This window comes from Protopterus annectens, chromosome 9.part0, assembly GCF_019279795.1.
Source record: "Protopterus annectens isolate FY-2018-M chromosome 9.part0, PAN1.0, whole genome shotgun sequence".
Lineage (NCBI taxonomy): Eukaryota > Metazoa > Chordata > Ceratodontiformes > Protopteridae > Protopterus > Protopterus annectens.
This window is the reverse complement of record NC_056743.1, coordinates 701,865,823-701,885,105: the sequence shown is the minus strand read 5'-3', so window position 1 is coordinate 701,885,105 and position 19,283 is coordinate 701,865,823. Positions and strand designations below refer to the sequence as shown.

General features: G+C 36.0%; 1 protein-coding gene across 1 annotated transcript in view; it reads left to right on the top strand.

Annotated features, from left to right (window-relative positions):
• Positions 1 to 15,940, top strand: part of LOC122811467 (HLA class II histocompatibility antigen, DM beta chain-like) — a 211,668-nt gene extending 195,728 nt beyond the window's left edge. The window contains exons 5-6 of the mRNA XM_044083322.1: positions 7,459 to 7,501; positions 15,174 to 15,940. Coding sequence (XP_043939257.1) covers positions 7,459 to 7,499 — 41 coding nt within the window. The 3' untranslated portion in view covers positions 7,500 to 7,501; positions 15,174 to 15,940. The remainder of the gene's footprint in view (positions 1 to 7,458; positions 7,502 to 15,173) is intronic.
• Positions 15,941 to 19,283: the final 3,343 nt, after the last annotated feature.

The following is a 19,283-nucleotide window of genomic DNA, read 5'->3' as shown; positions in this document are numbered from 1 at the left end:
CAGGTATTATTACAATATCTTATGGTCTTGGTTTGGGTAGTGGTATGTTTGTACACAGTGTATACTTCATCTGTCTTATATCTAATATCTACTTCTCTTACCTGGTAGACCTGTGGAGGGAATGTTTGTTAACACTACCTGACTGTTTCTACACATATTCCCAGATTCCTATTTAAAATTATGCACATACATCTCAATCTCTTAGTGCACAACATCTGGACAAAGCTTGACAACATGGGGGTAGAAATAGGGACATATTTTGAATATTGCTATTATAAACTTTGAAACAGTTGCTAGAGTAACATGATTTGTTTTAATATACATTTTCTGAAGGATTTGAAGTCTGACACTCACATGTATGTCATTATTTGGTGACTGCAATCCTGAGATCATCCCATCGATTTGCCAGGAAAAAAGAGGGACAGGCCAAAAATATGAGCCAAATATCTGGACATTCTGGGAAAATCTGTACAGTTAAGAGGTATAATTAGGTATACAGCTTACTACCACTCCCAGGAATTGAACCATGGCTGTGTCTGCTAAAAATACAACAGCTTCTGTTTCATCAGAGTGAGGTATTTAGTAACCTCTGACTGTTCCTGCAGTGTTTTCTATCTAGGTCTCTCTTGGTTGTACAATCTGACCTTGTAATTACAACAGTCTTATACAGACATTCCTAGATAGATTTTTATGTAGCACAGTGTGAGAAACAGTGGTTGTCACAACAGTACATTCTGATATCAGATCTTGGTGAATGCTACATGTCAGGCCATACAATACCAGAGTAAACACAACCAGTCCGGAATTTAAAACTTTATTGCCAGGCAGTTAGTTTTCTTATCTGAAAGACCTGTGGGGGGAATGTTTGTTAACACTGCCTGACTATTTCTACACATATTCCCAGATTCCTAGTTAAAATTATGCACACACATCTCAATCTCTTAGTGCACAACATCTGGACAAAGCTTGGCAACATGGGGGTACAAATAGGGGCATATTTTGACTATTGCTCTTATAAACGTTTAGACAGTTGCTACAGTAACAGGATTTGTTTTAATATAGATTTTTCTGAAGTATTAGAAGTCTGAAATTCAAATGTATGTCATTATTTAGTGACTACAATTCTGAGATCATCCCAGGTATTTTGCCAAGGAGAAAGAGGAACAGGCCAAAAATATGAGCCAATTATCTGGACATTCTGCGAAAATCTGTACAGTTTATGCATACAGCTTACTACCACTCCCAGGATTTGAACCATGGCTGTGTGTGCTAAAAATACAACATTTTGTGTTTCATCACAGTGAGCTATTTAGCAACTGTTGTCTGTTTCTTCAGTGTTTTCTGTCTAAGTCTCTCTTGGTTGTACAATCTGACCTTGTACTTGCAACAGTCTTGTACACACATTCCTAGACATATTTTTTTATGTAGCACACAGTGTAGGTAACAGTGGTAACACAACATTACTATTCAAAGAATGCAACACTAAATGCCATACAATACCAGAGTAAACACAACCAGTCCAGGATTTAGAACTTTATTGCCAGGCAGTTATAGTTTTATTTAAACATCACCTATATGGGACTATTACTGTCATATTGTCTGGTTTATTCAGTACAACCCATACACAGTTTTTATACTGCCAGGTGACTTTCTACTACTTTATATTTATTTGGTATGACTACTAAAAGCAGAATTTTTACTTACCAGCCTCGCGACGCAGCCTTTGCAACCTACTGGCATGGGCTTCCTGATTCACAGCCCGCTCAGCTGCAGCTGTAAAGGGAATAGAGAAATATTTAGGCATACCTATCCATCACATACACAGGCTGGACTTTGGTAGACAGTTATTGATATGAATACTTACACACTGCTAGGGCATCACCCCTCTGCCTTGCTTTTTGGATCCACTTGTCCAAGAGCTCCCTCTTCCTCTGCTTCAAGTCGGCAGAGTGGTGCTGGACCTGCTCACCAGTCCAAGGGATACCAGTGGCACTGGTAAGATCATTGACAAGATGGTCCCAGGCTTCCACTTTATATCGGGAGCCCTGGTACTGGCCCTGCAGCAGTCTCTTGCCATGATTATTTACCAGCTGTCCTACCATGACCTTGGATTCCTGTATGCCCCAGCGCTGCACCCGGAAGCACATGCCCTCGCCAACTCCTGCCATACTGCCTACAGTGGGAAGCTGCAACCAGTTATGGGCTGTATTCCCACCTGCGGGGTTTAAATACGGCCAATTTTCTGCCCTTTGCCATGATTGGATGGTTTTGAATATGCTGAGCTAAGCTAAGCTATGGGCAAACCTGCTTAGCTAAGGTTGGCAGTGCTTAAAGGGGCAGGTTCAGCACTGCTTACCAATTGGCAAATCCACTTAGCTGGGCTACTCATTGCTTGTCAGTCATATTTTAAAATCAAATGGTTACCCATTAAACAAAGATATAACCTACTTTTAGGATCTCAGTTCTACAAACTACATCTCTAAACATGTATTCCCCTGCAGCTAAGCTTCATTGAACAAACTTCCTCATACAACCTGGGACACTACTCAGAAGTCACACCAACTCTCTTTAACCCTAGAATCAACCTCCACAGCACTGCACATGGTTCCTCCACTTGGGCACCTACTCTCTGGCAAGTTCTCCCCATCAGCATTAAGGAAATCAACACTTATTCCAAATTCAGAATGCAACTCAAAAACCACTTCTTCATCCAAGCCATATGCTCCTGCTTCAACACAAGACATATCACCTAACCTGTCTCCTTTCCTAGCCTCTTGTCCACTCTCAAGATTTACCGAAGACTGAACCACTTTAGAAACTGTTTTTTTTATTACATATATTGTACATTACATACTGCTTGACTGTACATTGCATTGTGCTTATTCACTAGAATGTACATACACATTTTTTCTTTGTAATTAGTCTGAGCTACTCTGTGATTGCTCACATTTATTTATTTTTTTGTTTGTGAAATGTTTTGTATTTCACCCGGGGTCAGTGAGCCTAAAATTGGCCAGTATTGATCAGTGAATTACCCTGGTAAACACATTTAAATAAATAAATAAATAAATATAGATAAACAGCAAAAGCAAAACCACTGCACCAAAGTCCAATCCTAGTTCCACAAAAATAATCCAACAAATTCAGACAGGCAGAGGACCAGCACGGCATAAAAATAGAAATGTTTATTAAACAACGCTTTATCAGACATGAAAATACTGTCGAACAACTCTCCTTTTAAAATACATCCTATCCAATCACATCCTGCAATCAGTGATTATTAATTATCTAATTAAAGAAAGCCGAGTATGTTAAGGCAGTCACTTCATGTTTGACCGAAACAAAGAAAGAAAACGAGCAGGCAATGGAGTATCCAACTGTTTATTTGAACATAAGAGCTTTCACTGAACCAAATACTTCAGCTTCTTCTGAGAAGTAAAATATTTTCACTTCCCAGTTTAAAATCATTACACAAACCTGCTGAGCCAATGAGCTAGAGCAGCCCAAGTACGTGATGTCATGCAGCATAAATCATTTAAAGCAACACCGACTATGCAAACAGTTATTTACCATCCCAATTGTATATGTTTTTTGTCTTGGGTTGGAAACGGTAAATTTTACTATTATTATTTTTTTCTTACATGATTTAGATTATCATTGATTATCATTTGTGCTACACGGTTTACATAGTCAGTGTTGCTTTAAATGATTTATGTTGCATGACATCACGTACTTGGGCTGCTCTAGCTCATTGGCTCAGCAGGTTTGTGTAATGATTTTTAAACTGGGAAGTGAAAAGTTTTTACTTATCTGAAGAAGCTGAAGTATTTGGTTCAGTGAAAGCGCTTACGTTCAAATAAACAGTTGGATACTCCACTGCCTGCTCGTTTTCATTCTTTGTTTCGGTTTTGCTAGTTTGGATTTTCGTTTTTCAGTCACTTCATGTTTGCAAGCTGTATTATAGCACATAAAACTTTAGGCATCAAAATCACATTCATTAAAAAGCAATACACATTATAAAAACCTTTCTTAGTTATAAAAGTTCAGCAAATCAAAAAAATGAAGTACCTGCGTATGTAGCAACATACATTTAAATATGTTATACATATAGATGACAGCTACTTAATGCAAACTTAAGGACTTCATTTAAACATACTTCATTAAAGTTTTTTATAGTATGCATATCCAGAATTCATCATGATCATAAATAAACGATCAGTATATTGTCATACTGCATCTGCCATTCTTCTAAATGACTGCAATCATTCATTTGTAATAAAAAAATACATTCACAACTCTTCTCACACGCATTATTGTATACTGCATAATTTCCAAAGAATATATATATATCAACATCATACATTAAAATAGAGCCTGAATTTCTTACAGAACATATTAATTACAATCTATTTTTCTGACATGCTTTAAAACAGATGTAATCAAAGTTAAATACCTTAAAACATAATGTTTTTAAATTACCATGCTTCCAAAGCCCTTAACTTTCTCTTAAACTCTAAATCTCACGAGAATACACTCGCAACGAATAGCTACTGCCCGCTGTCATGGCAACAATAAAGCTAGACAACTCTATTAAAAGTTAAATGAGTACATCTATATAATACAAAGTCAACTCATTATGTAACAGACAAAATACTCGCTCTACAGTAACAAACATTCACTTTAAGAATGAGCATATCAGCCACATTCCTTAGGAGCCAGATGCTTTTTAAACAAAACTAACTTCATTTATGTAATAAACAAAATACTCGTTCTACAATAATATCAGGATGAGCATGTTAACCACGTAACTTCAAGGACCATGTACTGTATAAACAAAGCTAACTTCATTCACAATGTATGGCCCTAACTGAAATCACCGGAATCATTCCATCTGTAACAATCCTTTAGTATAAAAAAGACATATAATACATATAAAAAAATGAAACTTCAAATATTGTACTGTAAGAACGTCAAAATCTCATCACTAAATAACTATATCATCAAACATAAAAAATACACTCATCTACATCAAACAAAGTAATTCATAAAAATATAATACATGAAGAAAAATAAGAACTAGTCCATATAACAGAACCTATGTAACAAAAGCAAATGTTCACATGTAACCAACCCATTAACATAGAAAAAAATAATAAATAATAAGTAATGAACTCAATTAATAATCATTGATTGCAGGATGTGATTGGATAGGATGTATTTTAAAAGGAGAGTTGTTCAACAGTATTTTTATGTCTGATGAAACATAGTGGTACTATGGGAAAGCGCTTACATTTATCATATTTTTTATTTGTTTAATAAATGTTTGTATTTTTATGCCATGCTGGTCCTCTGCTTGTCTGAGTTTGTTAAATAAATGTATATATTTTTTTACTTTTATAATCAAATAAGTTGCTTGACACAACAGCATGTGTTTTAAGCTGTAACCCAGAGACGTCTGTCAGTGTTGCTTAGCACTAAAAGGTTTTCTTGCTTTGAGAAAAGTAAAATACACTGTATGTGTAAAACCTCCAGGCAGAGTTTGCCTGCTTGTGAGGAGGTTTTAGTCCTGACTATGAAACCAGCAATTCAGGTTCAGTGATATTTCAGTGGGATAGGTTGGCAGGTTAGGATTGTTTGTTTGCATTTGTTAATTAGGGTAGAGCACCTACCACGTACCACACTTGCCCTTGATTAAGCTCTCTCTGGAGTATTTATTTTACCTAACTATGCTTTACAGTTCCTAATAGCAACTTCACTTTATGGAAGCCAAGGACATATTGTCATCTTGCAGGAGCAGTGAACTAAACGAAAATGATAAAGTGATGCTGTGACATATGCTGCCTTTGGAGAAAAAAAAAAGTTTGAAGACCTTTTGCTGTCCACACTGACCTTTGATTCTTTTCAGCCTTTGCAGAGTACAGCAATCCCTTTTCTGCCTCACGGTATCTCTACCATTCTGAGAGATCTCAGTATCCATACTGATGGCCAGTAAGGCCTGGGTCCCCATAAAAGAAAGTTGCTATACCTGGGAGGGCAGAGTGAATGTGATATTATCAAGACAGGGAGAAATGCTACTGATTAACTGTAATCAGGGTTGTAAGGTGAAATAGGGGGACTGGAAGAACAGGGTCTGTCAGGCACTATAAAGAATAGTTAGATAAAAAATATTCTACAAAGGGTTTAATTTGTTGAATCACTTATAAGGAGCTTAATAATGCTGCTTCATATTCTCTTCTATTGAGAAACAGAACAGCTTAATTCTGCATACCTTCCTAGATGCTTACCTTGTTGAAAGTAAAAGTGTTGTAACTCTTACACTGTTAGTATTTCTATTGCTAGAGCTTTTTGTCCCAGGCCTCCATTGAAAAAAGATCTGTGTCCAATCGGACTTTCCCTGTAAATAACTGTAAAATAAATAAATAAATAATATGCATCATGATACTGAGGACAAAAAAAGTCCTTCTACGTAGCACAACTCTTTAAAGTGATAGTTCATCACATTACAGGATCAATATGATGTGACATTATTCAGATTAGTATGTCAATGTTCATATTTAGGGGTCACTGTCTTTTACTGGACGTACTCTTATATCTCACTTTATTTAATTATTTGTTTGGTTTTGCTTCTGAGTAGGATGTTTGGTCCAAAGCAACACCCATTTTTAGTCGTGCAGGGAGATTCAAAATTTCACATTATGAATTTTTGATTTTTACAGTTCTTCTGGTACATTATATAATGAATCATTTCACAGAAGGCAGTGTACCAAGTAAAGCTAAGCATTCTTCAGCAGTGCATTACAAAACAAATTGTAAGTAGATCAAATGGACAGCTGTTATTAAGTATATGTGAAATCAATCAATATAATATAAACAAATTAAAAAATATACAGTAAATTTCTAGGAAGAAGTTAGAATGCATAAATTAATTTAGGTAATTATTGTTATCCTGTACTGTGTGTGTGTGTGTGTGTGTGTGTGTGTGTGTGTGTGTGTGTGTGTGTGTGTGTGTGTCTGTGTGCGCGTGTGTGCGTGTGTGTGTGTGTGTGTGTGTGTGTGTGTGTGTGCGTGCGTGTGTGTGTGTGTGTGTGTGTGTGTGCACATATGTGTGTCCTATGATAGACTGATATCCCATCCTGGATTAGTTCTCTATGTTATACTTTTGGAGCAGCAGGACTGGTTTCACCTCTCCTCTGAGCCTCAACAGGATACAGCTGGTAACAGAAAACTTTGAGAGTTGTATAAAAGGAGGTTTATTTAAGCATGAAGTAGAAATGCATTGATAAAAACTATGCCTAAGCAGGTGTTCAATATGGATTTTTTATGATGCTCCTACTGAGTGATTATGAACTTGCAGAGTGACATGTTTTAGCTCCAGAGTATTTCACTGATCTAAATGTAAGGTTTGTGAGACAATACCAGAAAACTGAATTATATTATTTTTTGCTATTCTTTTTACAGGTTTTATGTATATTCCGATATATGGGAACACAGATGAATAAAGGTAACCCTATTTTACAGTATTATTCCTTATGGCAAACAGAGTAATGCTAAAGGCTGAGTAGGATGCATAGAATTCCAATTCAGGAGAATGGAAGAATGCAGTCTGTGAGCATTGTGTGTATGTGTGTGTGTGTGTGTGTGTGTGTGTGTGTGTGTGTGTGTGTGTGTGTGTGTGTGTGTGTGTGTGTGTGCGGGCGTTGGCGCGCATTACCAAATGTCAGTTACTGTGCATTGTATGCACAACATATAATACAAGGGTTTAATTGTGCATGGCAGCAGTTTCAAGATAGAGATGAATATTTCTAGCTCATGTTGTCAGTATGGTTACACCACTTTTAGAACATTATAATATTATTGACAAGCTAAACACACTGTAGTCAGCCAGGCATTCATTCTTACTGATGGTGAAAAGTTTAAACACAATGGTGCCATTTTATCAATACAGACAGATTTTTTTTTGTATATACATACTGAATGACATAATGTTGTAAAAGATCAAGATGTATATGCAGAAACTAGATCAGCACGGAACAAAGACAGCCAGATAATTCTAGTAGTAGTATTAGTACTAGTAGTAGCAGTTGTAGTAGTAGTGTAGTAATAGCAGTACTAGTAGGAGTAATATTAGCAGTAGTTGTAATAGTAGTAGTAGCAGTAACAGTAGCAGTAGTGGTAATCGTAGTAGTAGTAGTAGTAGCATTAGTAGTAGTAGTAATAGTACTAATAGCAGCAGTAGTAGTAGTAGTAATAGCAGTAGTAGTAATAATAGTAGCAGTAGTAGAAGCAGTAGTAGTAATACTGTTAATGGTAGCATTAGTAGCAGTAGCAGTAGTAGTAACAGTATTAGTAGTAGTAGTAATTGTAGTAGTAGTAGTACTAGTAATAGTATCAGTATCAGTGGCAGCAGTAGTAGTAGTAGTGATAGTAGCAGTAGTAATAGTGGCAGTGGTAGTATCCATAGCAGCAGTTGTAAAAGTAATAGTAGCAGTATCAGCAGCAGTAGTATAGAAGGAGCAACTAGGCTAATAAAATAATTCCCAAGCATACTTAAATATGTTACTAAACAGGTAACAACATATGAACTACAGAAATAGGTAGTTCTGAATACATTGCAGGATATTTTGTAGTGACCCTAATGATAATACATTGCAGGTGCTGAAAAGAGTAGTATTGACACACATTAAAAACTGAAACAAGAGCATAATATATATTAACTATGCCCTGACATGGGAATAGGGTCCATCACAGTCATAGATTTTAAAAAAACATAATCATTTGGAGAAATTGTTTCCTTAGGAAAAAAATAGCACTAGTCAGTTCCACATTTCAAAGGAGGAACACAAATGAAGCTCTAGTGAGGAAACAGATCTAACCATATTCAATTTTTGAGCAAGCTGTTACAACCAATACAGTTTTTACAAATGCTGGAGATTTTTACTGCCATTCTGTTGCTTTTTGCTTTATATTTTTGATCCATTACAAATAAATTCTGTACATTATTTAAAGATTAAAAGATGCATTTTCTAAATGATTTACCATGTTTCTGAGTATTCATTATTAAAAGAGCCTTACTAGGGTACCTTGAGGCTTTGAGTGCCATTTTGTTAGAGATCAGTATTATTTTTCAGACATTATAACAATGACTGATATCAGAAGGAACTCATTTCATATTTTTGTGCATTTTTCATCTTATCAAAATTGATGCCTATCCACTATAATGTGGTGATACTGCCACTATCTGTCTATCTGTAGATTGGTTATAATACTTTTCGTGGTAGGTGGGGGGATATCCACTATAATGTGGTGATACTGCCACTGTCTGTCTATCTGTAGATTGGTTGTAATACTTTTCGTGGTAGGTGGGGGATATCCACTGTAATGTGGTGATATGGCCACTATCTGTCTATACGTAGATTGGTTATAATACTTTTGGTGGTGGTGGGCAGAGACTCTCTTTCCCAGGTCTACAATATAACAGTATAGAAATTATCCTGCCACTAGGATTTTAAATATACAGCTGCTTTATTTATAACTCATCGATATGCTATAAACTCACAAAAGATATTTAGATTCAAACTCTTAAGAAAAAAGAAAAACAGGTTGATTTCAAAACACAACCGACTTAAGTCTGATGATTTACTGCTCATTAGAGATTTATTCTAAACTTGGCAACTGTAGAAATGTGCAAATGTAGATGCCTGACATACAACACACCCTGCAGACACTGAAAATAGGTACAAAGGACCTTGAAAAGTACTCACATCCAATCAAGAATTAGGAAAGCTAATAAGCATAAAATCTGAATACCAAATAGCACGTAACTCTTCATGCTTCCAGTAGGAATGTGGGATAGTACTCAGAAACACTTAAGCACCAGAAAGATAGAGATGATAGAAAAATATAACCATGTTATCAAAGTGACAGTGAACATCTGTAGACTTTTATATGAACTTTATTACAAAAATCTACCAATAAGGTAATTTATTTTTGCTTTTGGAAAAGTGAGGTGTAAAGTGTGTATCCTGTTTCATTAAATTATTGGTGCCACTACTATGCTTGTCATGTAGTGTGGTTTTCTGTGTACTGGACAGCTTCAAAACCCACTTGTGATGAGGGATGATTCAGAAAATAGCATGAAGTGGTAAATCAGGCCAAAAATAAGAATGCTTCCCCAAAATGGGTGCAGCTGAGAGGTTTGATGTCTGATAATCCGAGTTACTTAGATTAATGATTTATAATTAGTGCCTTAAAACGTTTTGCTTGTTTATACTATATTTAGCAGCTGGACACTGTCAATAGAGAATAGTTCATTTCATTAATCAGTTTGCATGCCTGTGCTACTTTAACCACAAAATGTCTGCTGAAAAGTCAATGCATGCTAGTGAGACTAATAGTGAAAGATCAAAACAGACTCCATTTCTGTGGCTGTGTATGTATGTATGTATGTATGTATGATTATTATTATTATGTAATATAAGATAATGAAAAGGATTCATTTCTTTCATATTTGCACTTCTATATTAACACAGCAATGAAAAATTAAGGTCAAGCTTGATTTTCATTGTTGGGAGCAAGGACAAAGAAATCTAGTAACCTGTCTGCTTTTCAGCTATCAGGGCATGTACTGGGTAGTCACACTGCTGTATATTTCAGGAACAACCTAATGGACAGGGCACAGAAAGCATGATGGCTTATTGCATCCTCTTACCATAGCAAAAAAGGAATACTATAAAGGCCACAGTTTGGTCCATTGTTTTTCTTACTGTTTGAAAATTAAGTGCCAGCATTGTAGCCGGAGTGTGGTTTTACAATATGCAGACAATTTGTTACTTTATTTCTTCACTGACACCCAGTAGACTGGTACATGGATGCAGCAGAACTGCTTCAGAGATGACTTCTGGCTTGTCAGCAGTGAACTTTGTCTAAACTGATCGAAGGTTAGTACTTTTGCTACATATCTGGCTGAAGAGTAAAGGCAGTGTGCAGAATTCATCCCAGTTTGGAATAGTCTGATGTCTTGTATTAAATATTCACATTACTGCGGTGGTGGTGCTGCAGTAGCGTTGTCACCACATAGCAAGACATTGTCCCGTTCGATTCTCAGCTAGAGCGTCTTCTGTGTAGAGACATTCGTGAATGGGGTGTGCCTTCGTTGAAGGTTGTGTGGCAGGCTGGTAACCGGCACGTAAAAATCCACTACCAATCATTAGCGGACTGGAGTTCCGCTGTGGTGATCCCTAACCGGGATAAGCCGAAAGACACAAACAATATCTAGTTAGGTTAAGAGCTTAGATTTTCCAGTCACCATTAACTAGTTTTCAAAATGCTAAACAAAGATAAAGCTTCTCTAGTCGTGATATATTACAAAGATAGTTGTCTCCCTTGATCATATCATAAAGTGTGGTTTAAAAATATGTTTATTTTTTTAAATTAAATTACATAGTTTGATGCAGTCATGTGACAAGTATAGCATGAAGGCATCATCTGCCAAACAGTGGCAGAAGAGATGGAAAAATGTTGGAAGTCGAAGTACAGTAAACTCTCAGTTAACCAGCACACGTGGGGATTGGTAGATGCCGGATAACTGTAGTTTCTGCTTGCTTGCTTGAGAGTTACTATTAAAACAGGCCTGAGTAATACTATACTATTTGTTTGGTTTGACTTGTTCTCAGGTTGGGAAGAGAGGGAGAGAGGGAATGTATGCCTATCTTCCTTTTTAAAACTCTAAAACTCTAAAAATGTAAGGTATGTTTCTATGGGGGAAAACAGAAAGTGCAACACATGAAAACTTCTTGTATTTCTTTGATATTTTTTGCTGGTTGCTTGAAAGCGCTGGTTACTTGAGTTTGGGTTAACTGAGAGTTTACTGTGTAGAGATGGAAATGGATGGTGAAGAGATACAAAAACACAGACTTAAATCAAAATTCTGTGGTGAATATACTAAAAAAATAATCTTAGTTTCAAAGAGGAAATGAAAAGCTTGATAGAAAATTTGACATGGTTTTTGAATTATACTGGACTACCAGGTGCATACTTATGATGTTTGGTGACTATTCAAGTTGCGCATAGAAAGTTTTTACAAGATCAGGAAGTCATTATGTTACCTTTTATGCAGCACATTAGTGACTTTTCTGCGCCATCTTAATTTAAATGAAATGCAACAAATCCTTCCCTTCTTTAGACACACCAACCAGGCTCAAATTCTTCTTCCAAATTTTATCTCACATGGAAATCAAATGCTGTTCCACATACTTCAAACAGACTGTTGTTTGTTGTTTGTTTTAAATATGTGGAACAGCAGTTGATTTCCATGTGAGATAAAATTTGGAAGAAGAATGTGAGACTGGTTGGTGTGTCTAAATAAGGGAAGGATTATGAACTTATGAACCTGTCCCTCCAGCATGTTCTGTTGATGTTAATGAGGTTGAGGTCTCTGGAGCATGTGGTCCGGAGGGATTGGGATTTCTTTAGATGTAGCATTTCTAACAGAGCTGGGTCAGAAGAGGCTTTGTAAGTCAAGCAGAGATCTCCTCTAAGTAGGCGATATGAGACACAGAATAGTTGGAGTTTTTTTTAGTCTGTCCATATAGGACAAATGTTTAAGGCCTAGGATCCTCTTTGTGAGGTACTTTTGCAGCCTCTCCAGTTGTTGCAGGTGTTTAGTGAGGTACATGCCAAATGGGGCATTGTACTCAATAATTGGCCTCATGAGGGAAGAGTAGAGGGAGACAATGACTTCTTTCTTCCTGGATGCAAAACCCTTAGTAATGAGATGTGCCACACAGAAGGACTTTCTGACCACAGTGGCAGTGTGGTGTTCAAAAGAGAGGTTGCTGTCAACCTGTATTCCCAGATCTCTTAATAACGCCTTCTGTGTTCAGTGGACTACCATCGATGTGGTAATTCATGGGAACCGGGTTTTTCCCAAAGGGGATGATGACACATTTTTTGGCATTGAGCTTAAGGACATGGTTTTGACACCAGTCGTTGGTCTCAGTGAGGTCTTTCTGTAGGATGTCAACATTGCTCGGGGAGTTAATAATAGCTCCCAACTTGCAATAGTTATGTTGGCCTGGGCTTCAGAGAAGTAGATACCAAACAGAAGAGGACCCAGGACCGAACCTTGTGGGACTCCACTCTTGACTGGTCAGCAGTCTGACTTGAAGTCAGCTACTTTCACACTGTGGGTTCTTACCTGTGAGCCAGTATACAACCCACCTAGTGATATAGGGGTTGATGCCTAGCTTAGAGAGTTTTTCTATGATTCCTGAGTGGGGAATGGTATCAAAGGTGGATGTAGAGTCTTTTGAGATAGGCTGAAATTATTAGTGTTTTTAAATACAGAATAATATTCATGAGGGCACTTAGCTGATGCATATGGTGGAATTATGTTCAACTTCTGTTTTAACTGAACTGAAGCAAGCCTTTAGAATTAGTGAATACCTTTGCATTCATATACCTTAACAAATAGATTGCTTTAATTATTTTCATATTTGAAGTGCAGCTATAAACCATGTGTATTAGTTTGCTGTTTAGTGCCTTAGTGAAAATATAGTACTATTGACTATGTTGCCACTAATGTAATTCAGTAGACGCTCCCCATATTGATATTTAAAAGGGAATTAAAGACCCACTAGTTTGGTAATTGTACTTGTTTTCTCCTTCCCTTATAGTACTTGTTGGCTATTGATTTTTATACTACTACTATGGTGCATGTATCGTTTTTATGTGAAAACGCTTTACAATTTGGACTTAAACCCACTTCTCATCTACAGAGTATGGAAATGTGTGATGCTCTGTTAATTTAGTGCTTGCCTGTATACTATGTATTTTGCTACTTCTTAGGTCTGTAAAAACAGTAATTTGTCCTTTAAGAGCACTTGATTTTTGTCTGGAAGTATAGCAGAAGTTCCTAATACTAGGAAATAATAAAGAGAGAGTCTGCATGTCATTTGTCCACCTTAATAAGAACAGTTCTTATAGCTCCTCCATGAAACAAGACAGTTCTGTTTAGTGGCTGTACCTGATTAATAGTAATGATAATAAAAAAGGATGCTTCTAAAAATGGTCACGTGCCCATCTCACTAACCAACAATACCTAACAAAGAAAGAGGTGTGTGCAGCATCAAGGGATAAACCAACATAATAATACAGTACTTAATGATCTGCAAGAGTCTCATAGCTTTGATCTTTCTTCTAAGTGTATATGCTGGCAAACCTAGTGTATGAAGGTCAGGTGAAACTTTAGGAACCTAGTGATTGTTGCTCAGCATGCTAGGAGTTAAATAAGCTTAAGGGACATTTTAAGTACCATAAAACCAGTCTACTTAGGCCCCTTACATATGCATGAGGTGAAATTCCTTGACTGTCAGTAGTACGAACTGCATTACATCAAATGCCGTTTTCCATAGAAAATCTTTGCTGGTGCACTTTCTAAGTAAACACCATCAATGATACACTTGCTTGGGAAATTTTTCCCTTTTTTGAGTTGTTGCAGCTGCAGAGTTGGTATATATAAGTTCAGCTGGAATAGGGAACTTGCCCTCCACATTGGAGAGGGAGGGGGTTGCAGGGGTTGCTTGCACTTTTGCATAAAACAAGTCAAAATTATTTTTTCATTCTTTTCAATTTTGAGCATTTTTTTGTCCATTCATGAAGTCAGCATTTCATGGTAGAACCATATACTTAACTATTTTAATACAGTATCTAAACATTGATAAGAAATTCATCAAGGGCTTTTGGTTAATTTTGTTCCTACCCAGAGCTTCATTAACTGGGATGTTCTGTGCATCTTCCTCTGATGATTTACTGTAGAGATGCATTTCAGTATATATGTGATTCAGGCTTGAATGCAGCAAAGAGTAAGTCTAATTTTATTATTATTATTATTATTATTATTATTATTATTATTATTATTATTATTATTATTATTATTTAATTTGTTTGCAATAATTTCTTCTATATTCAGCCTAGCACTGGAGCATAAGCAGTTGATAGTGCTTGTAGTTCAGTCTTAGAATACATTTCATGTAAGTTAGTTCTAAACTTTCAAGATGATAAGCCTCACCAAGTATCACAAAATAACTGTTTTGTTCTTTACAGGTACTGACACATAACAATTAGATACCTAACTGGAAGTAATCAGCTGATTTAATTTTTTGCTTCCATTTCAGGGCCTTGCTAGTGGTACACCACCTATCCCACAGCAACTTCCCATGCTCATGGGGAATGTTTTTTTAATAGGACTGCAAATTTATTCTGATCCCTTCTAAAAATATATATCATCTGTGTGGAGGAGTATACTTTCTCCTACTGATAAAAGACTGACGGGACTGTTTAAGAAGAAATGACTAACTGGAGCGCTACAGCAGTAAACAGAGTCAAGAACATCAGACTGTGTGATGGAAAGTTTCATGTTCCATTTCATCTTCTGCCATTTAACTGCTGAGTGGTATTCCTGAATAAGTTCCTCAAACACATTTTGATGTCAGCACTGAAAAAAGACACTGGAGTGAATGTCAACATTTTAACTAGAAACATCTCAGATCTAAGTTCTGGTATTATAATTGTACCAAGTCATATTTGATAAATTACTGCCTTTAGAGGAATGTTGCTTTGCACCTTATTGGATGAGTTATTCTTTGAAATGAAATGCGGCAAAAACAATTAAGATAAACACAGTATTGTATACATAGTGGTTTGATTCTCACCTTTGAAGGGATATTTGCAAGGCTTAAAAATGGCTTGCAAAGGAAAGGCAGCTAGCCTATCACTTATCTAATAGCAGAAATGTATGCTGCATTAGCCTAATTTCCATGGCAAAACACTGTTATTAATGTGATTTCCTGAAGTGAGTACTGGAATCTTGCAGAATATTTTCACTGATTTGTCTTTTTGTTTCTCTGTCTCTTCTTTGCATTAAATTGCTGCTTTTAATTTAGGATATGTTTGGTTTGTTATAGGTTCATAGGTAAGTACAAAGCTACCTACCTTTGAGGACCATTTTAAGACTAGCTAATTTCCCATTTGTGTGCTCAAAATAACCTGTCCCATTTGGTTATAAATTGGCCTTAACTATCCCATGGTTGACAATTATATATTACCCCTAATGACAATAAATGTGATCATACCATAGATAATTTGAAGGGATCCATGCATGGGATAAAGTATTTAGGAGCTTCCTCTGTCCATTAGTAGTACAGGAGGCAGTCCTGGGATAAATGTTCTGTTTTACATCCATAGATCCAAGTTGTGTTTGAATATGGACAGGGATGAACTTTGCTATATGTAGATAGAGAGTCTGTTCCAGAGCAGCGATATCCTTTGCGAGATACACCTGTCCCTCCAACCTTTCTGTTGATGTTGCAGAAAATGCCTGGATCCATAGACCAACTGTTTCTTATGTAATCTAACTTACTGATGTGCAGTAAATCCATCAGTAATGGGTTGCAGGATGCCTTGTATGCCAGACATGGGTCACCTCTTAGCAGTCTATAGGATACAGAGTATAGTGATGGGGCTTTCAGTCTGTCCATGTAGGACATGTCGTTTAGGTCTTGTATCCTTTACAGGTATCTCTGTGGGATATTAGCCCATCTGAAATATTTCTGTTTTATTAAATTTTCCTCACAGACAAAATAAATTATTGTTTCTGAGTCACTTATGGGGGTGACTTCACAGATTGAGAGATACTGTTTCAAGACACAAAGCGATCTGAATATTGAGGAAATGTATTAATGGATAATGGATAATGGTGTGATGCATGCAGTGTGAGGCTGTGTATGGTAAGTGAAACTGGACAAATGCTCACTACCTGATAAACTATGAACTCTGAAAGCTAAATCAAGTGGGATGCATCTTCTGATTCAGACTCCGGTTCAATTCTTGGTTGAAGTTCCTTCTGTGCAAAGTCTGCATGTCTTCCCTGTGTTTGTGTGGGTTTCCTCCGGGTGCTCGAGTTTCCTCCCACGTTACAAAGACATGCATCTGGAGTATTTCTCCCTGTGCCTCTGCTAAAAATTGACTTTGTTTCAAGTCGGACTTTCCTAGTTAACAAATGTTAAATAAAATAAACTACTGAAGAACAGACATGTCACATCTTGACTAAGATGAATGATGCTTGATCCCTGTGGCCACATGCTGCTTTTTCTTTCAGTAAAATCTCTGTCTTGACACTCAAGTCAAGATCACCTGTCCCCCTCATTTTACAGCAGTGTTTTCATTCTAATAGTAGTAATCTGAAGCAGGTAACACTATGGAAATTGTAGTTATCTTAAGTATAGCCTAGAGACTTTGGGAAATATTATCTTTAGATGAGACTTTTACAAAATGAAGGGTGTTAAATGTCATGGTGAGTGGGCCTTTGACATTCTGAAGTTCCCTTTGAATACAGTACCTTTCAATATTGCAACTGTGGGAATAACCAATTCAGGATTATGAAAGTTATCCTAATTTCTTCTTGGGTTTTTATTTTTCAGTGAGGACTGTTTATGTTACATCACAATATGTTACATGTTCTTTGAGTTCTGTATCATCTCAGTACAGTTGTTTGTTTGGTAATGGTGAGGGTACATCTCACTTGCAGAGTACAACGGCACTTTCTAGATTCTCTGAATTAAGCTATCCTCCTCCTATAAGTTATCTGGGGGAATGCTACAGGAACTCTCTGTCTAATTAATAGCTATATAAAAGAATTGGCAATGTCAGTGGTACAACATATAGAATACTCACCTTTTGTGCAGAAGGCTATCAGTTCTATTCCCACACCAGGAAGATGGATTGCAGACATAAGTGAGGTGCTGCACTTCTGAGTATGTCATCCTTCAGACGAGATGTTAAACCAAGGTCCCTTCTGCCTGAGTTGGTGGTAGCTATGGTGGATATAAAAGATCCCATGGCACCTATCAAAATGAGTAGGGGTCCCTTATTTATAGATACGGGTATATACATATAATATATATATATATATATATATATATATATATATATATATATATATATATATATATATACACACACACACACACATACATACACACACACACACACACACATACACACATTTACAGATTTATACAACCATTTAAATCATTCTCATTTTCATATTTTACACATCAAAACTTGCCATTTCTTTATTTTTATATCAACCCCCACTCCTTTTTCCATAACCATAACCTAATTTTCTTTAATATTAATAACAATATCCATTTCCATTAAACATTATTTCATAAATTCTTTCATTATTACCCAAATTTAATACATTTTTGTTTATCTAAATCTGTTTTCAGAATTTTGCTTATGGTTTCATAATATCCATATTCAATCATGTCCATATTTATATCTTCATAATTTTTAATATTTTCAAAAAGAATTCCCTGCATAATTTATTTCACAGCTTTTTAACTCATTCACATAAAAAAATCACATTCTGTTCTTTCTTCTTCTCCATAATACAAGCATATTATTTTGTTTTTCCTTTAAAGGACATATTTGCCTTAAGGGGTAATTTATTAATTCCCAATCACCACAGAAAATCTTGGCATTCAACTTAATATCTACATCACTTGTTTCTTTCTTTAATTGCTTTACTCTTTACTTCTGGAACATTCTTCCATGCATTAATACAATGATGTTTTCTCATAGTATTATAATACCATATTCCTCTACCATTTTAATACTTTATACAAATTTAATGAAGCAGCATAACCTATTGGATTTATTATACCTCATCCTCCTTTTTGTTCATATATAAAACATCCCTTTTAAGCAGATTTAATCTTGATCCCAGTATAAAGAAGAGGAATATTGCTAATAAAAACTGCTCGTATTCTATAGAAATCATGACAATACTGGATAAATATGCTATCTGCCTTTCCTATTAACACTGAATTAATCAAATACATGTTTTTCTTATTTACTAATCTGTATGTCTTTCATAATATACAGATATATTTTCTTTTCTTTATTATTTCCCCATTCCTTCTTATTTTCTATCAACATTTATTCCCTAGAACTGATATTGCCTTCATAGAAGATTGTACAACTGCTATTTTTATTGTATCACCAATTCCTTTACTCTTTTCTTTATTAAGCGCCATACCTCTTTCCTTTAAACTTTCAAGATAATAACCATCTGCATATGACATCATAATTGGAATTTCAACTTCTGTTTGAATTTTATAATTCGCATTGTTCATTTTCTGGTTTATTTATTTATTTGCATTTGTTTACTGGGAAGGTCCACTGGAGCAATTGAGCCCATTTTTAGTGGAGGCCCAGGAAGA